The 16,316-nt window shown below is 48.2% G+C and overlaps 8 protein-coding genes across 8 annotated transcripts; 4 read left to right on the forward strand and 4 right to left on the reverse strand.

Moving 5' to 3' along the window:
• The first annotated feature begins 23 nt into the window (after window positions 1-23).
• On the forward strand, window positions 24-969 carry BT62DRAFT_949308 (PX-domain-containing protein). Its single transcript, XM_043188100.1, has 4 exons — window positions 24-130; window positions 180-290; window positions 341-525; window positions 579-969. The coding sequence occupies exons 1-4, from the start codon at window positions 59-61 to the stop codon at window positions 679-681; spliced, it is 471 nt and encodes a 156-aa protein (XP_043039944.1). The 5' UTR covers window positions 24-58; the 3' UTR covers window positions 682-969.
• BT62DRAFT_931877 (Actin/actin-like protein) lies at window positions 810-2,666 on the reverse strand. The gene is made up of 8 exons (XM_043186233.1): window positions 2,490-2,666; window positions 2,397-2,439; window positions 1,991-2,344; window positions 1,720-1,942; window positions 1,605-1,668; window positions 1,456-1,558; window positions 1,229-1,404; window positions 810-1,175 (listed from the first exon to the last, which is right to left on the reverse strand). Exons 1-8 carry the CDS (start codon window positions 2,529-2,531, stop codon window positions 1,008-1,010), a joined length of 1,173 nt encoding a protein of 390 aa, XP_043039945.1. The 5' UTR covers window positions 2,532-2,666; the 3' UTR covers window positions 810-1,007.
• On the forward strand, window positions 2,577-4,446 carry BT62DRAFT_949311 (uncharacterized protein). The gene is made up of 3 exons (XM_043188101.1): window positions 2,577-2,728; window positions 2,778-4,148; window positions 4,201-4,446. Exons 1-3 carry the CDS (start codon window positions 2,697-2,699, stop codon window positions 4,358-4,360), a joined length of 1,563 nt encoding a protein of 520 aa, XP_043039946.1. The 5' UTR covers window positions 2,577-2,696; the 3' UTR covers window positions 4,361-4,446.
• Window positions 4,447-4,950: 504 nt separating this feature from the next.
• BT62DRAFT_895179 (ATP-NAD kinase) lies at window positions 4,951-7,663 on the reverse strand (the record flags this gene model as incomplete). Its single annotated transcript, XM_043183205.1, has 7 exons — window positions 4,951-5,879; window positions 5,935-6,124; window positions 6,189-6,265; window positions 6,321-6,783; window positions 6,834-7,074; window positions 7,126-7,267; window positions 7,324-7,663. 7 exons carry the CDS (start codon window positions 7,661-7,663, stop codon window positions 4,951-4,953), a joined length of 2,382 nt encoding a protein of 793 aa, XP_043039947.1.
• Window positions 7,664-8,035: 372 nt separating this feature from the next.
• BT62DRAFT_894860 (uncharacterized protein) lies at window positions 8,036-9,313 on the reverse strand (the record flags this gene model as incomplete). The annotated part of the gene is made up of 3 exons (XM_043183192.1): window positions 8,036-8,581; window positions 8,654-9,175; window positions 9,227-9,313. 3 exons carry the CDS (start codon window positions 9,311-9,313, stop codon window positions 8,036-8,038), a joined length of 1,155 nt encoding a protein of 384 aa, XP_043039948.1.
• A 74-nt stretch (window positions 9,314-9,387) lies between these two features.
• On the forward strand, window positions 9,388-10,074 carry BT62DRAFT_1005721 (GatB/YqeY domain-containing protein; the record flags this gene model as incomplete). The annotated part of the gene is made up of 4 exons (XM_043177176.1): window positions 9,388-9,466; window positions 9,512-9,594; window positions 9,644-9,739; window positions 9,790-10,074. The coding sequence occupies 4 exons, from the start codon at window positions 9,388-9,390 to the stop codon at window positions 10,072-10,074; spliced, it is 543 nt and encodes a 180-aa protein (XP_043039949.1).
• BT62DRAFT_986934 (uncharacterized protein) lies at window positions 10,062-12,824 on the reverse strand. The gene is made up of 7 exons (XM_043190031.1): window positions 12,504-12,824; window positions 12,358-12,450; window positions 12,156-12,308; window positions 11,941-12,099; window positions 11,732-11,882; window positions 11,309-11,678; window positions 10,062-11,253 (listed from the first exon to the last, which is right to left on the reverse strand). Exons 1-7 carry the CDS (start codon window positions 12,690-12,692, stop codon window positions 10,170-10,172), a joined length of 2,199 nt encoding a protein of 732 aa, XP_043039950.1. The 5' UTR covers window positions 12,693-12,824; the 3' UTR covers window positions 10,062-10,169.
• An 8-nt stretch (window positions 12,825-12,832) lies between these two features.
• On the forward strand, window positions 12,833-15,810 carry BT62DRAFT_931883 (oligosaccharyl transferase STT3 subunit). Its single transcript, XM_043186234.1, has 11 exons — window positions 12,833-13,086; window positions 13,136-13,153; window positions 13,212-13,248; window positions 13,298-13,329; window positions 13,382-13,549; window positions 13,596-13,825; window positions 13,879-14,272; window positions 14,324-15,012; window positions 15,063-15,348; window positions 15,403-15,494; window positions 15,543-15,810. The coding sequence occupies exons 1-11, from the start codon at window positions 12,929-12,931 to the stop codon at window positions 15,695-15,697; spliced, it is 2,259 nt and encodes a 752-aa protein (XP_043039951.1). The 5' UTR covers window positions 12,833-12,928; the 3' UTR covers window positions 15,698-15,810.
• Window positions 15,811-16,316: the final 506 nt, after the last annotated feature.

Below are 16,316 nucleotides of genomic sequence, written 5' to 3' on the forward strand. Positions count from 1 at the left end.
AAAATACTACACATCAATCGCCCGAACTGGGCTCTCAAAACTCTTACTTCATTCAACAATGACGACCGTATCTCCCTTTGCCCGGAGCAGCGCCTTTGAAGATACACGCATCCCAGGCCGTGAGCAGACTGTTAGTCTTTTCCCTTCAATTCCCCGTCCTACACTCACCTCTCCTGTAGATAGAGGAAATGTACAGTGTCCCCGAAAGCTTCCTCGAAATCGAGGTCCGTAATCCTCAGACACATGGCTTTGGGAGGAAGATGTATACTGACTATGAGATAGTCTGCAAGGTATGTAGCGGATTCGCCATTCTTGTCCCATCCCGCTAAAATTCCTGTAGACTAACATTCCGGCTTTCAAATTGCGCCATAGTCTGGTTCGACGAAGATACAGTGACTTCGAAGCATTCAGAGATATACTTGAGCGGGAGAGCACACGCGTGAACATTCCACCACTCCCGGGAAAGGTGTTCACCAATCGATTTAGCGAAGAGGTTATCGAAGGACGGAGAGAAGGACTGGAGAGGTGCGCTTTTGGCAGCCCTCTGACCGCTCTATGTCAATTATTTCTTCATTCAGGTTCCTGAGCGTAGTGGCTGGGCATCCGCTGCTACAAACGGGTAGCAAAGTGTTGTGTGCTTTCCTTCAAGATCCCGGTTGGGATAGAGCTCAGTGGATATAGGTCGCACTGCCTCGGTGGTAAGGATTTGGATATGCCTTTTGTTTGTGGGAATCTTTTTCTGTCGCCTTTTCAATGTCCTTGTTTTCAGTATGCATCGCGGATTTTCCTTTTATTTCCGTAGCTCAGAATGGAGTGACTAGGTTCTGTATGATTAACGAGAATCTTGCCTGTAGAGCGAACGTGCTGTGGTGGTAGGAGTAGTAGTAGTAATAGTAGTAATAGTAGCAGCTGCGCCATTGTTAACAAACATGAGTCGGCAGTAATTTCAATACAATGAGATTGTAAACTACTCTTAGGAAACCCGTCCGTCCTTCGTCTACTTTAACCTAATCTCCTCTTCCAAGCTTATCTAGCGAGCGAATCCCCTGCTCGAACCACTCTTCGCGCGTTATCCAGAACTCCTCTCGACCTTTCATGATATCTGCTAGGACAGCGCCTCCAAGGAATACCATGTGCTTCCGGCGAGGAGGGTCCTCGATTTTGATTTTGAATTTCTGTAGCGCAAAGGACTGTCAGCATTGTCAAGCGTCATGAAATAGATACTCGCGTTCAACCGCGAAGGATCCTCCTTAAGAACCTCGACAAGATAGAGCTGCTTCATCTCCTTTTCCAGTCGGCTAGGCAGTCCCGGGTACATACTCGATCCACCGGAAAGAACGATGTGCTTGTAAAGCTCTGAGCGAACATCGACAGCGGCGGCCTGGATAGTTTGAAAAAGCATTTCTACATCGACGATGTTAAGAAACGAATGTAGAAGATGATATAGAGTGTTACCTGCGACGCCAGGCTGTTCTACGTCAATGAGGTGGGGTTGGAACATGCATTCTGGAGCTTCGAAACGCTCCTCTGCAACTTTGATTGTGCGTCCGTCAGGAAGCTGTTTACTTGATTAGTTTAGAGCTATGGACGTTGAGGACGCTAACCTGATAGCTTTCGACTAGCACCGTAGTCTCCTCTGAAAGCCGTGTATCTAGCTCCAAGTCGTAGCTGACGAAAAGTCACCAACAGCGATCCTCATAGAGGAACAGAAGAGCGCACCTAACATAGCAGAGTTTCTCCTTGATCGCTCGCACAGTCTCAAAGTCTGCCGTTCGATTCAACGCATATCCTCTCCTGAGCAGCAGTTTGATCAGATACTTGGTCACGTCCCGCCCAGCAATATCGAGTCGCCGTGTCAGATGGGGCATCGCAAACCCGTCGTATACCGGAACAATATGAGTCACGCCGTCGCCAGAGTCGACGACGACGCCAGTTGTCAAACCTTTCAAAAGATGAGCGCAGAATCAGAAATGACGGCGAAGCAACGCACCCTGGGCATACAGTGTCAACACTGCTTGTATGGCCACATACACCCCCTCAAAACCGTATTCCTCGAACATGACTTGGCACATCCTCTGCCTGTTCACCTTGGGATTCATCGGCGGCTCTGTCAAAAGCACCTTCCTCCCTCTCGGATCGACTCTGAGCTTCTCATCAAAGGTATAGTCCCATAGATGTTTCATATCCTCCCAGTTCCGCACGATTCCATGCTCCATTGGTTGTGTTATCTGGAGGTAGTTTCGGTTCTCTGCTGCTTCATCGCCGATCATGATATCTTTAATAGTCGCGTCGCCAACTCGTTCTTCAGCTCGGAGGATGGGGCGACCAACAATGGAAGGAAATACTGAAGCATTGTAAGGGCGATGAGAGGCAGGGAAAACAAGCTCGGGGCGTACCATGCTCGGGAAAGTTAGAGCCTGCATACCCGACCTTGACGAACTGGACAGAGGATGAGCGCGTCCTCAGAACCAAGAATGGAATTCACCTACACCGGTACCATTGTCGACGACGAGAGGTGGCCCAGGATCCATTATTGCGGTATGGGCAGAGAGTGAGTGCGTTGTATTCAGTTATTTGGTTCTCAGTCGACCACCGTGACGCTGGCCGATTGCTTTCCCTCTTACCTCACCGTCCTTCTCTTTTTTCCTTTCTGTGGTCCTTGTTAGACGGATCTGTCAGCATACTTGACTGCTACGATGTCATTAACAGAATCGCCAGAGATCATCAGGTGAGTAGTCTTACAAATCCTGGTTCGCACAGATGCTGAGGACTTGCAGCGCTCAACCAGACAGCAAAACTCGTCGGTATGACCGTCAGCTCAGACTGTGGGCATCCTCTGGTCAAACTTTGCTCGAAGAATCGCGAATTTTGGTCTTGTCTTCGTCAGCCACATCAACATCGATCCTTAAGAATCTAGTCCTACCAGGGATTGGCCACTTTACCATTCTCGATGATGCCATTACCAGCGCTGCTGATGCTGGTAATAACTTCTTCCTTGAAGGGCCTTCTTCAATAGGGAAACGCCGTGCATCTGAAGCCGTACGTCTTTTGGCCGAGCTGAATGATAGCGTAACGGGGGAGGCAGTGACTTCGACACCTGTGGCCAGCGTGGTGTCGTCGCTCAATTTTCTTAGTAAATTCACCCTTATTATCACTCATAATCTGCCTCCAAGTCAACTGCAGACCCTCTCCGACACATTGTGGTCGTCGCCTACGGCACCTGCTCTACTGGCTGTCTCTTCGTCCGGTTTTTTTGCCGAATTTTTCATTCAACATCATCCGCACCCCATCATTGAATCTCACACCGAGACGCCTCCTTCTTTGCGAATACGTGATCCGTTCCCAGCTTTACTTGAACATTCCAAGTCTCTCAAACTTTCTGAATTAGACCCTACGGAGCATGCTCATATTCCATATATTCCCATTCTCATACACGCCAGATCACTCGTCCCTCACGACCCAAAGACCCAGGAAGAGAAAAATGCGTTCAAAACTCTCATTCTCTCACTCAAGTTCAAGCAGGATGAGGAGAATTTTGACGAGGCACATGCTCAGGCATACCGCGTCTGGACACCGACATCTCTTCCTTCCTCTCTCACCCAAGACATCTTCCCACATCTTGATACCAAGCTTGCTCCGCCTGCCATCCCAGGCATTATGCATGCCCTTCTGACGGCACTCCGGCGATTCACGGAGCGGGAGCCACACGTACTGCCTGTGTCTCCTGGGTTGCCAGATATGAAGGCTTCGACGGAAACGTACATTCATCTGCAGAGGATGTACAAGGACCAATTCAATTCCGACAAGGAGATGTTTAAATCACTAATCCCTCCGAATCCGGGTGAGATTCCAGACGATCTTATCGAGACGTTCATCCGGAATGCTCATGGAGTGCAAGTCTTTGTGGGGGAACAGTGGGGCGCATTTGACAAAGATGTGAACCGAGTTGGTGAGGCGTTGGTTGTCAGCCCCAAAGATACAAGCGTGCATTTGGCGCTCAGGGCAGTCAGAGAGGCCCTAGAAAACAGCGGCGCTAGTGAAGGCGCAAGCGCCAATGTATCGGCAGAGGAGATTAAGATGCACATTGTGGGCATGCTACCGCCTGACACAGAGCTCGGTGAAGAGATAGATAAGGCCATTGGAGAGATGTATGTTTCTCGCGATGCCTATTCCTCTTACACTTACACTTGTTTTTTGCAGTACGCGATCTCCTACAGCTGATCTGCCTAATACTGCAGCCATGCTGGGTGGTCTCGTTGCACAAGAGGCTATCAAAATGATTACTAGACAATATGTTCCTCAGGGTGGATACTGCATTGTAGACTGTATAGACATGCGGACAGGCATTGTCGGACTGTAATGTGGTGAAGGTATATAGGTAAAAGTATATTTTGTGTACCATAGATCTATCGCCATGTATGATTCTCTTAAGAATGTGGAGACCCCATTAAGAACAGGGAGGCCTGCATCAAAAACATGGCAGGTGATAATTAAACAACTGCAAATATAATGGTCTACAGTTGCCAGGGTCTGGCACTAACTGAAGAAAGGTGAGAGAAAAGGGAGAGAAAAGGATTGAAGAGGAAAAGGGAAATTCACTACCAGGTAGGTGAGGCACTGAGAGCCAAAGAGTTTAGTCAGTTGTATTAAACCTTAGCTCAAGACTATGGTTACAGGATGTAAACTATCATCTTAAATACAGTACTAGAAAGCCTTGGCCCCATAGGCACATAGGTTCAATTCATGCATGTCTGAAGCATGTCCCGATAGTGATATTCCCCTTGGTGCAGCATGTCAGGTGATGATCAAACAATCACAAATGCTTGGAAACTTTTGACTGAGGGTCAATAGGAAGCTAACATGCTATATTTATATATCTCTCAGTTACAGACTTTGAGAATGTACACACCACCAAAAAAATGCAAGATGTGCAAAAATTATACAAATGGCCTATGTGTCACTATCACTTGTGGTGCTATCACTCTCATCTTGACCCCAAACAGCAAATGCTCGATGCCCCGAAGCATCTCGAGACTGTGATCGGGAATGCCCATGATTATAAGGCAAATTGCCAACAGTAGGTGTCTGGATAGCCTCGGTGTCCAAATCTCTATCCTTGGGTATCCTGCTCTTTCCACTCAACCTCCTTGAAGAATGTATATCATCTCTTGCGCCACGATGTCCTGAGTCTGACATCCCGGAATCTGTAGAATCCATGTGGAATGAAGGTCCATGAACACTAAACTCTACCCGGCGAGGAGAGATGATAGGAGGATGAGGCTCAGGACCTGCATATCGACCGGGTGTCTCTACCCCAGAATGATAGCCCGGTCGAGAATGTGAACGTGCTCGTGAGCGTGAACGTGAACGTGATTTCCATCGTTTATGTTCCTTCTGCAATACGGAAGTGGCGGGTCGCACGAGAGCTTTGTGCAGTTGATCTTCCGCTATTATTTCCTGTGCCTTTTCTTGCCCAATCGTCTCTGCATCTAATCCCAGGAGGTTCAATGCTTTGGACATGGCGGCTTCGGGAGAGGAATCATCTATATCAAATTTGCCATCGTCGCGTTCTTCATCAGACACCTCATCCTCTTCCTCGTCTTCCACAGTTTCCTCATTCTCACCCTCATCTTCCGGAGTCTCCTCTTGCACGACTTCTGGTGTGATGGTGCCAGATACCTCTGATGAAGCATTCCTATGTTTGCTCCGTTTGGTTGGCTTCGATGGACCCTCTTCCACCATCACAAATGACTTTTGCCGTTCACGTTCGTTCCATTTGAGTGTGCGAGAGATGGCGTGGAACCAGTCGGTCGACTGCTTGTCGGCACATACAGTTGGGAAGGGGTATTTCGATGCAGTCACTTTAATATGATCCCCTTCTAAAGGCACTATGAGCATCATCGTGTCATCCGGCGAAAAAAAAAAAAAACTCACGCTTCAGCTCGACCCGTCCTCGACCATCGAAAGAGGCCCACGCAGTGCTTCGAGAATTGAATGGGACACATATTCGTAACTCCATGCTATCTGGGAGAAGCATGGGTCTGAAGGAGAGAGTATGGGGACATATGGGCGTAATGAGAATGGCGGGGATCTCGGGGTGAACGAGAGAACCTCCCGCAGATAGCTGGATAGAATGATATTAATAGTAAACATGTCATATAACCAAAGGTAAGTAAATATGAAGATACCGAATACGCCGTTGATCCTGTTGGAGTTGATACAGTAAGACCATCCGCTTGAACTGTCGTCATATGGTGCTCGTCACCTATCAAGACACGGGATTGAGTAGAGATATCCAAATACGAAAGGCGTAACGATACCAAAGAGCTCCAGAAGACTGACAAAAGGACTGGGACCTCGGTCAACTACGAGATCGTTGAGCACTTCGAAAGTTTCTACCGGGCGTGTCGTGAAACACATTATTTCCTTGTCCTTTGCATTCTTGCAGCCTTCAGTATATGCAATGCCACCACTCCAACTGCCTTCAAGAGCTTCCCAGCCATCTTTCTCAATGTTTCTCATCATAATCTCTCCTGTTTCCCCCTTCTTCACAGCTTTCCGACATTTGCTTTCGTTGGTGACAGCGCGGTACACTGTGCAAGTGAACCGCATTCGTAAATTGACGCGTATACCGGAATCGATCGCAGAGTCCATGACAGCCTGGTGATCGGCAAAGTCAAAATTGGTAAGGAATCCTAGTGAGCCGAGAGCAAATGGGAGGACGGGAGGGACGATTCGTTGAAAGAGCCATGAGGTAAAGAGCACGGTTCCATCACCACCAAGCTATCGACAGATATGAGGTAGCAGCATCAGGAACGATGCCGAAAACATACCGTGACGACAAAATCAAAGAGATGAGGACTGTGGCTGCACATATGGCTGGTCCAATACCGTAGCTGACCTTCTTCTTTGAGATAAAGCTCTTCCTTTGGAAGAGGTGCGGAGGCGAGAGATGACAACGATGTGCTGCTGGAAGTACGGCGGCGAGGGAATGGGACAAAGAGCTGGGGATGATCGCGTTCGATACTCTCTGCGTCAAATCGTCGAGAATGCCGCAGTTGATTATCCACGTATCTGAAGGACATGATGAACGGGTATTATGTAGGAGCGTAATAGCGCACGCACACAACGAGACCGCGTTGCTGGCCATTCCGAGGTTTCAGCATGAGATACAAGGCCAACTCTCTGGTGAGCTTGATAAGACGATTGTCCCTGGCTTTGGTGATGATGAGAACGTTTTGTATACTTGACCGAACACGAGCACGGCCTATAAAATGGATGTAAGACAAAGATTTGAGCAGAAGTGCAGATAATGGAACACACCAAGCTGCTTGCTCATCTCGCGGACACCAACGGCGGTCTCAGCAAGCTGTTTGGTGAGACTGGCACCATACTCGTCGTCATCGTCATTGCTGCTGCTGATAACAGAACTAGAGCCAGAACTAGGCGGTGATGATATTTGGTAGTCGCTGCGATTACTGCCGTTGATTCCATTGCGCTGGAGAGAATGGGCGACACCAACGTCTGGGATAAGGGCGGTTTGCTTATTTCGCAGCCACTCGGTGAGGGAAGCGCCTTTGTCGAGGTGAGAGTGAACGAAACAAGGGGAATGCATTGGCTGGTGAGGGATGCCATTGCTATTGGAGATTGGCTGAGCATCCATACGGGAGGAGGAAGGAACGGCTGAAGTTGGCGTCATTGTTTCATTGCTGGTCAATATATACCCCTGTGCAGCACCTGATGTCTCCAGAATGATATTGTTAGGCCATTCGGTACGAGTTGAGTCTAGACGTAAGGACGAAGGCCTGCTGCTCTTCCTTGAGAGCGAAGGACGAACGAAGGCATCGAACGGCGATGCTGGAGGCGTCGAGAAAGTGTCAGCATCTGGGGACAAGGACATTGAGGGAAGAAACAAATGGCCAGGGCAGGCACCTTTTATTCAAGAATATACCTTAAGCTCGCTTAACAACACATATTTTATATATATATATATATCGCCCGCGTTGCATTCTATCAGATTCCAGCATGCTCTGCATCAAAAAAATACCGTCTCCTTCTCAGCGAACCTTTCCAACTGTCGATAATCATCTCGATCCTTAGCAATCTGCCAGAGCCACGCATCAAGGTCGCTCAAGGTAATCCCTAAAGACGATGATTCAGCTGCCGACACAATCATTTCGCAAGCATCAATCGCAGCAGCACGTAAAACGAATGACTGTTCGGCCGTTAATTTAGGCCCTTCCCGAAGCAACCCCCGAGACTTGTGCCGGCTGGAAACGTTGCTGGTCTTCAACAGAGACGCTATTTTCTGCTCAGAGTGTGCCTCCAAGAAGACTCCTTGCAGTATCGGGGATGCTGAGAGATCAATGACACCCAGATGGATGAGCAAGGATGGAATAACGTTGTCACTAAAGATGGGCAGATGGGAAGTGGAAGGGATTGGAAACGGGAATGGGAACGAAGATGCAGCACCGAAACGGACGCGGATACCGTTGATCAAAAACAGGGCTTTTTTGAAACAGTAAATGGGATGTCCGTTGACGAGAGCCATGTCTCTGAATGCTGGGATCGCACGAACAAGCTATCAATGCGGCTCATCAGAAAAAGTAAATCCAGCAAGAACTGTATAGTGATATTTTTTTTTAAAACTTACCCGTTCAAGAATGACTTGTGCATCCCTGGCTTCCAGGCACTGTGCAACAAACGTTCCAAGATCAGGATACCCTGCTGTGACCAAAACATCTCCCGTCTCATTCAGGACGCCCGTAATCAAGGTTGTGAGTTCATACATTGCGCCCCCAAGCTCGCCCACCGTCACGCCCGGAATTGACTCATGCGCTTTCTCAACATGAATGTTGACACACATCAGCTCCGCAACCTTGCCGACGTCCACAGATTGCATTCCCCGTGCGGTGAGCAGTCCATCATCGGCAATATACATCGATAGCACCAGAGCACGCATTGAATCCCACGCGCCACGCCCAGTTGCTTCATGAAGGGGTACACGGTAACCCGAGCCAAAATTCAACAAAGAGAGGATAGCAAGAACATTTAGCTCTGCGAGGGGCGACGAGAAATTGAGCGGCATGGAAAGGCCATGCGACTTGCTCACGCCAGCGAAGGACAGGGTAAATGCAGGTGAAGTTAGAAGACGGGAAATTGATCCATTGGTGACCTGCAATGGGGAGATCAGTCAGTATGCAACATACTAGCGATGATACATTACAGAGATTTTGTTATCAGTTCGTGCTTTACGGGCAGACTCACGAACGGATTCGATGAATAAACCAGACGCTGGAAACGGAACACTCATCGTATAATTGGCGTCGTATAGGGCTCTCGTTATACGCTCGTCGGACATCACGTGCAAATTCCATTCTTTCTTTCATGCCAATGGCCAGCTTCTATGCGGCCCGTTTTTTCCTACAGCGTCCACTTCTCCGTCTGTACACTACCACCGTCCACCGTCAGTGCTATTCTATATCAACTACCCTGCCTCACAGACCCATAGCTCCTACCATTCGAGAACAATTGACTGCTGGCGTAAAAAATGCATTGAAGAACAAGGATCCGTTTACCTCAACATTACTTCGCGTTCGTCACATCCTCTTCTCCGTATCTTCCATACCAACTTCACCTCTAGTCTGTTCTTTCCGAAGTGTATGCCGCAGACAAGGCTAAAGGTCCCGTTTCCCAATCTACCATAGTTTCCATCATGCGGAAAGCTGTTGCTCGTCGGGTAAATCTCACATTTGTACCGTTCGTGGCACCGGGGTAATCACATCTCAGAATGAAGCTATCGACCAATATACGAAAGCCAACAGGCAAGATCTCGTCGACAAAGAGTCCAAAGAAGCCACCGCGTTGGCAGCATTTCTACCTCCACTACTATCCGAGGCAGAGATAGACACTCGACTGCGCGCTGCTATCGAAGCGGAAGGTATCTCTGCCGACAATGACCCACGGAAGAGCGCTGGAAAAATTATGAAGGCCTTCTACGCGGCTGTGGACAAGTCTGGGGTTGACACGCCCCTTGTAAAACAACGACTAGATATTCTTCTACCTCAAAAGTAGCTTGGTTCTTGGACCGCTAATGTTTACTGTGTCCAGGAATAAAATCCATTGCATAACTATGTGTACACTTCAGGCATATAAAACTGAATCCCTTTTCACTCATTGGAATCTTCTTCCCTCCCTGGAGAATCATTATCTGTCGGATTAGGAGCCCTGGGAGTAGGAGTTGTGGTTGGTTGTGGAGGAAGGGCACTCCGTACTCGCATAAGCTCGTCGATACACCGATAAAGTGCCCCCGATACTCCTTCAAGGACACGTATCCGCTCATCAATGGCCTCCCTGGTGACCCTATCCAGAACAGCCAATTGGTCTTCTGTCAACGTGGGAGGTAATTGTGAGATTGATATCTCGCTGGAGGGCCGACTAGGGTTGCGATCTTGTGAGTTTAATGGTGGCCTGCGTACTGATCCAGATTCTGATTGTATGTAATCAAGAGGTATTAATGAAGGGACGACTACGTGCGCTGTCGAGGTGGCGTCCGAGATAGAAATAGGTTCGTTCATTTGCGATGTTTCTCCGTCACTACTCTCTGGTGTGGTGCTTGATATTGAAGAAGTAGTAGGAGAAGACTCAGACGTTGTACTGGAAGCCCTATCATGAGGTGGATCCTTGCGATTCAAACGCCGAAACGCGGCGAGTGCAGCAGCTTCACTGGCGCTTCTGGTCTCTGAAGACAGCAGGGGCTCATCAGCTGCAGAAGAAGCTGGGGCATTAGTTGTAGGAGGAGCTGAAGTACCAGTTGACGGCCCAGGGCCAGCAGAGGAAGTTGATGCATCAGAGGCGCCATTTTGGGCGGGTGCTGGCGTAGCATGCTCAGACCATGGCTGCCATACACCGCCAGGACCGTAGAAGCCGACGAACTGTGGAGGGGGTTGCAATGGCCGTGGCTGCGATGGTGGCTGATCACCCGGATTGAGAGTGTTTTGTGGCGGGTAGTTGTGGATGTCGTATTGAATAACCACGTTTACTGCATGGTTACCAACGTCTAGGGGCCGATTTGGTGCATTTGGGTTGTTAAGGAGGCGGCGTAGCAAATCTATCGTATTACCAGCGCCATTGTTCGCTACTGCGTTGTTACGATTCGGTGCAGGAGCGTTCCTTTGTGCCTGTAGACCAGCAACTCTGCGGTCTCTTCCACCTTGGACACCTGGAGGATTGGTCTCTAGAACAGTGCGACGGCTGTGAGACCGGATATTCAGTACGTACAGATATCAATACTAAGACATCCACAGACCAAGTAGGACAGCTCTGCTGCCGCTCAAGCCAGGAACGCAAACAATGGAAATGAAATATATGACCGCAGGGTAGCTTCTTGGGCGTCATATTTGGTCCCTCAGGTGCAGGCCCCGTTGGCGTCTGAGGAAGCACCATTTCCTCGCGACAAATGATACACGTATGGTCGGTCGAGGATAGCTCTTCTTGAGTAGCATTTGGGTATCTCTGGTCCATATTTCTGGTCGCAGTTTGGTATCGATGAAGCGCTCTTAGCCGCGTCACGAACGAGCGCGCCGTAAAGTAAATATCCCGAACAATGTTCAATGGCAAGCCATAGAAGGTGACAATGATGGCAAAAAAGCAGAGGTAGGTCGTCAATTTGCTGAAGTCTAGGCATGGCATTGGCGAGTGCAACTGGCCACAGCCTGAAAGAAAGACTCACCAGTAATCAGTTCAATGTAGAAAGTCCACATGCTTTTCTGTTCCCAAGGGGGAGCATTGTCACCACCACGTGTGCTTGCTCTTCGGAAATCATAAGCCGACAAAGTGTACTTGGCGATAGCGTTCGCGACGCTAGCCATCAATATACCGTACTAACCGTCATCGTTTGGATAAGCACATATTTGGCGCAGAAAAACAATGTTGACTCGCCTCGCATGCAAAGAGAACCATGCCTCCGACACCATATTCGAGCGTGTTTTCGACCGCAAACAACAGCATGAGCAAATCCGTCGTCCATAATATCACGAATAAAGTTGATATCCGAACGTGGAAAAGTAAGGATGGTCCTGGATACGGGCGCTGATCCATCTGAAGCACGCGAGTTGAGTGAAAATGAAGTACTTTCAAACATGGCATTTACCCACCCATTCAATGCGATCACTGGCCAACCAATGAAATGACTTGACAAAGAGAAGGAACCCGAACATGGTAGCGAAAGGAGCGTCGAATTCATCGCGAAAAATGGTGAACGCCAGCAACGATTCCGTCACGAAGAACCAAAGACGGTCATACAGACGCTGTAAGACATAAGTGAGTGCGGGGCTACAGTGAATCTATAGCACATACTTCTACTTCATTCGGCCTTAAACTGCCAAAGAATATCCTCTGAAGTACATGACCGCACATTAAGGCGATAATGAAAGCAAAGTTGGCGAAAACCTGCGAGGAATTGGTGGTCTGTCGTAAAACAACACATGGACGACACAGCTCACAAGAACACTACGGCTGCTTTTGGAGAGATATATCGCGACGGAGTAGAAGTTGCTGTAGTTCTTCAGGGCATTGGCGATGGCGGCACATACCGCGACAGTAGAAAGCGTGCCATATAGGAGAATACGGTGGGAATTGATTGAAGTAGCGAGAGCCCTTGCCCTCCGGCGCAGTACTGGATTCACTGGCATCGCTATGAGTGACTTACTCGATGTCTGACTGGTCGAGAAAGATGTAATTGAAGTTGAAGTTGAGTGATGGTGAGGACGACGGCAAGGACGACGTGGCGATTGCCATCCCACTTTGGGACACGTATAGTTCCAAGTCACGTCAAGGTCACGATCTCCGCGACTTTTCTTCCTCTACACTCATCTTGGCGGTCTCTCGACTCCCTTCCAGCTCCACAAAGAACAAATTATAGCTGGCCATGCCTGCGGCCTATCCGCTCCCTACCAATGTCTCGCCAGCGACGGTTGCTAATACCGCCTCCCTGCTGCGCATTATCGCTCTGGCTCTCATATCTGGTGCTGCTATTGCTTCTCGATTATTCGCTGTAATAAACTTTGAGAGTATTATACACGAATTGTGAGTCTCTTGACGCCGTTCCGGTCCTTTCTCTCATTTTATTTCCCAGTGACCCGTGGTTCAACTTGTCAGTAGATCATATAGTTGTCGTTATGCTTCTGTGAATTGATTGTATGGCCATTTAGTCGTGCCACCAAGGTCTTGGCGTCCGAAGGATTCTATGTGAGTACTCCCTTTTAGATCATAATTTACTTTATCCATTTTGGCCCAGGCATTCTACAACTGGTTCGATGCAAGCGCCTGGTTGTTTCCCTTTTCCCACAGTATTACATGTCTCTTGCTAATAATTGGATAGGTATCCCCTAGGTCGCGTCGTTGGTGGAACTGTCTATCCTGGTCTCATGGCGACGAGCAGCGTCTTCTATAACATTTTGCATGCTCTCAACCTTCCGGTAGATATACGAAATATCTGCGTGCTGTTGGCCCCAGGTTTCAGTGCTCTGACAGCTTGGGCGACCTACATGTATGTCGTTATTTTCACAGTATGTTCAGTAAACTAATGCAGACAGGTTCACCAAAGAGATGAAAGACGCCAGCGCAGGCTTGTTGGCCGCAGCATTCATCGGTATTGTTCCTGGCTACATCTCTCGTTCTGTTGCAGGGTCATACGATAACGAGGCCATTGCAATCTTTCTGCTCATGTTCACATTTTTCTGCTGGATCAAAGCTTTGAAACTCGGTAGTGCTCTGTTCGGTACAGTCGCGGCCGTATTCTACTTCTACATGGTCGCTGCTTGGGGTATGTCCTTCCATTCCCTTTCTCATGTAACCATTACAATATAATGTCTTTAGGTGGCTACGTCTTTATCACCAACATGATCCCTCTTCATGCCCTGGTGCTGATATTAATGGGACGTTTCACTAGCCGACTCTATGTAGCCTATTCATCCTGGTATGCAATCGGAACACTTGCGAGCATGCAAGTTCCTTTTGTTGGCTTTCAGCCTGTGCGGACTAGTGAACATATGGTAGCCCTTGGCGTATTTGGGCTCCTCCAGATTGTCGCTTTTGCTCAACTAATCCGGTCATATCTATCCTCCAAACAGTTCCAAAACCTCCTGTTTTATTCAGTTGTAACAACGGGAATTTTAGGCACCTTCGTATTTGTCGGCTTAACCTACAAAGGTTGGATTGCGCCATGGACTGGTCGCTTCTACTCCCTCTGGGATACGGGATATGCCAAGAAGTGAGATCTTATCTTTGAAGTTACTAACTTATTTGGTTTACACTTCCTCAGATATATCCCTATCATCGCTTCGGTTTCAGAGCATCAGCCAACTGCTTGGCCTTCATTCTTCATGGATCTTCAATTGCTCATTTTCCTCTTTCCCGCTGGTGTCATCTTGTGTTTCCGCGAACTTCGCGACGAACATGTCTTCGTCATCATCTACGCTGTGATGGCCAGTTACTTCGCAGGGGTGATGGTTCGTTTGATGCTTACCCTTACGCCTTGTGTATGTGTGGCTTCCGCGGTGGCCTTCTCCTCGCTGCTAGACACCTACATCGATCCTGCTGAGCCAGACGTCCCTCGAAACCCACAGAATGGTGGTAACACTACTCTTGAAGATGTCGTCGCTGCCGCTACAGCCAACACCACAAAGCCTGGTGCCCGCTCTGCTCCCAAGGGTATCTTCGGACTCGACACCCGCATGATTATCATATTCAATGCCTTTGGGATGCTGGCGTTCTTCGTATTCCACTGTACCTGGGTGACTTCCAACGCATACTCGTCACCATCGGTTGTGCTAGCTTCAAGCAATCCTGATGGAAGTCAACACATCATTGACGATTACCGTGAGGCGTATTACTGGCTCAGACAAAACACGCCGGAAACAGCTGTTGTCATGAGCTGGTGGGATTACGGATACCAAATCGCTGGTATGGCGGACCGGCCTACCCTTGTTGACAACAATACGTGGAATAACAGTACGAGATCCAATTTTATTCATGAGCTACCTCGCTAATGCAGACCGTAGCACATATTGCTACTGTTGGTAAAGCTATGGCAAGTCCAGAGGAAATAGCATACCCCATTTTGCGCAAGCATGATGTGGACTATGTGCTAATCATATTCGGCGGACTCATCGGTTACTCCGGAGACGATATCAACAAGTTCCTTTGGATGGTTCGCATAGCACAAGGTGTATGGCCGGATGAGATACAGGAACCGAATTATTTTACCCCTCAAGGTGAATATAGAATCGACGAACGGGCTTCCAATGCCATGAAGAATAGTTTGATGTATAAAATGACGTATCATCGGTGAGTATCCTCGTACGCTGAGATCTGCTATATTCGTGATGCCTTCTATTACAGCTTCGCTGAATTATTTGGTGGTTCCGGGCAAGCAGTTGATCGCGTGCGAAATCAACAAGTGCCTAAAGTGGGACCTACATTGGATTATTTAGGTATGAAATTCTAAAATTGTAGACTTCTACTTGCTAACACTGGAGTAGATGAGGCATTCACTTCGGAGAACTGGATTGTCAGAATTTACCAAGTGAAGAAGGAAGATGATCTTGGTCGAGATCTCAAAAGTGCCAACGCGTTCTCTCAGGGAAAGAAGCGCAAACGTAGTAAACCGGTCTCTAAGAGACGTGCTATCGTGTAATGATATCCTTAGGAAGAGACCCTGGATTTTCTAGATTCCACGTTGAATAAGATGTACGCGATAGGAACGTTACAGGTAAGAGGTAAGAACATGTCAACGCCCAGATATATGCTGTATACATATGCATACATTTGGCGCTTTGCGTACAACTTGTGTCAGATAAGAACTCCAGATCTCTTTAGAAACCCGAAGGTGAGTGTAAACAGTTGTTTGGTACATACTTACAGTTCAACGTCTGGAAGTTCATTTTTATCGAAAACTCCAGATATCCTACGTAAGAGATCGGAGTTGTGTTATATGTTCTGGCCGTCCATCTCTTAAGTCTTCAACAATGGGACGGGAGGCAGCAAGGGTTAAGATACATGAAGGACTTGTTGTACAACGCAAACGGAGTTCCTCTCATACATCAAGCAACATGCCTCCAATTTTGGTTCTCCTCTCCGCCGTCCAGAGTCATGAGAGATGCTCAAATTCAAGCGGACTGATGAAGAAATGAACACAGCACGGTCGTTAGCATCATCCAAGTGGTTACGCAATAACACGTCCAAATAGAGGCTTCCACGGTTCTGCCCATGTCTGAAATTTCGGGCACACTAGATATCGTTTACGAGCTTCGCAA

Source organism: Guyanagaster necrorhizus (genome assembly GCF_019112545.1).
Source record: "Guyanagaster necrorhizus MCA 3950 unplaced genomic scaffold BT62scaffold_12, whole genome shotgun sequence".
Lineage (NCBI taxonomy): Eukaryota > Fungi > Basidiomycota > Agaricomycetes > Agaricales > Physalacriaceae > Guyanagaster > Guyanagaster necrorhizus.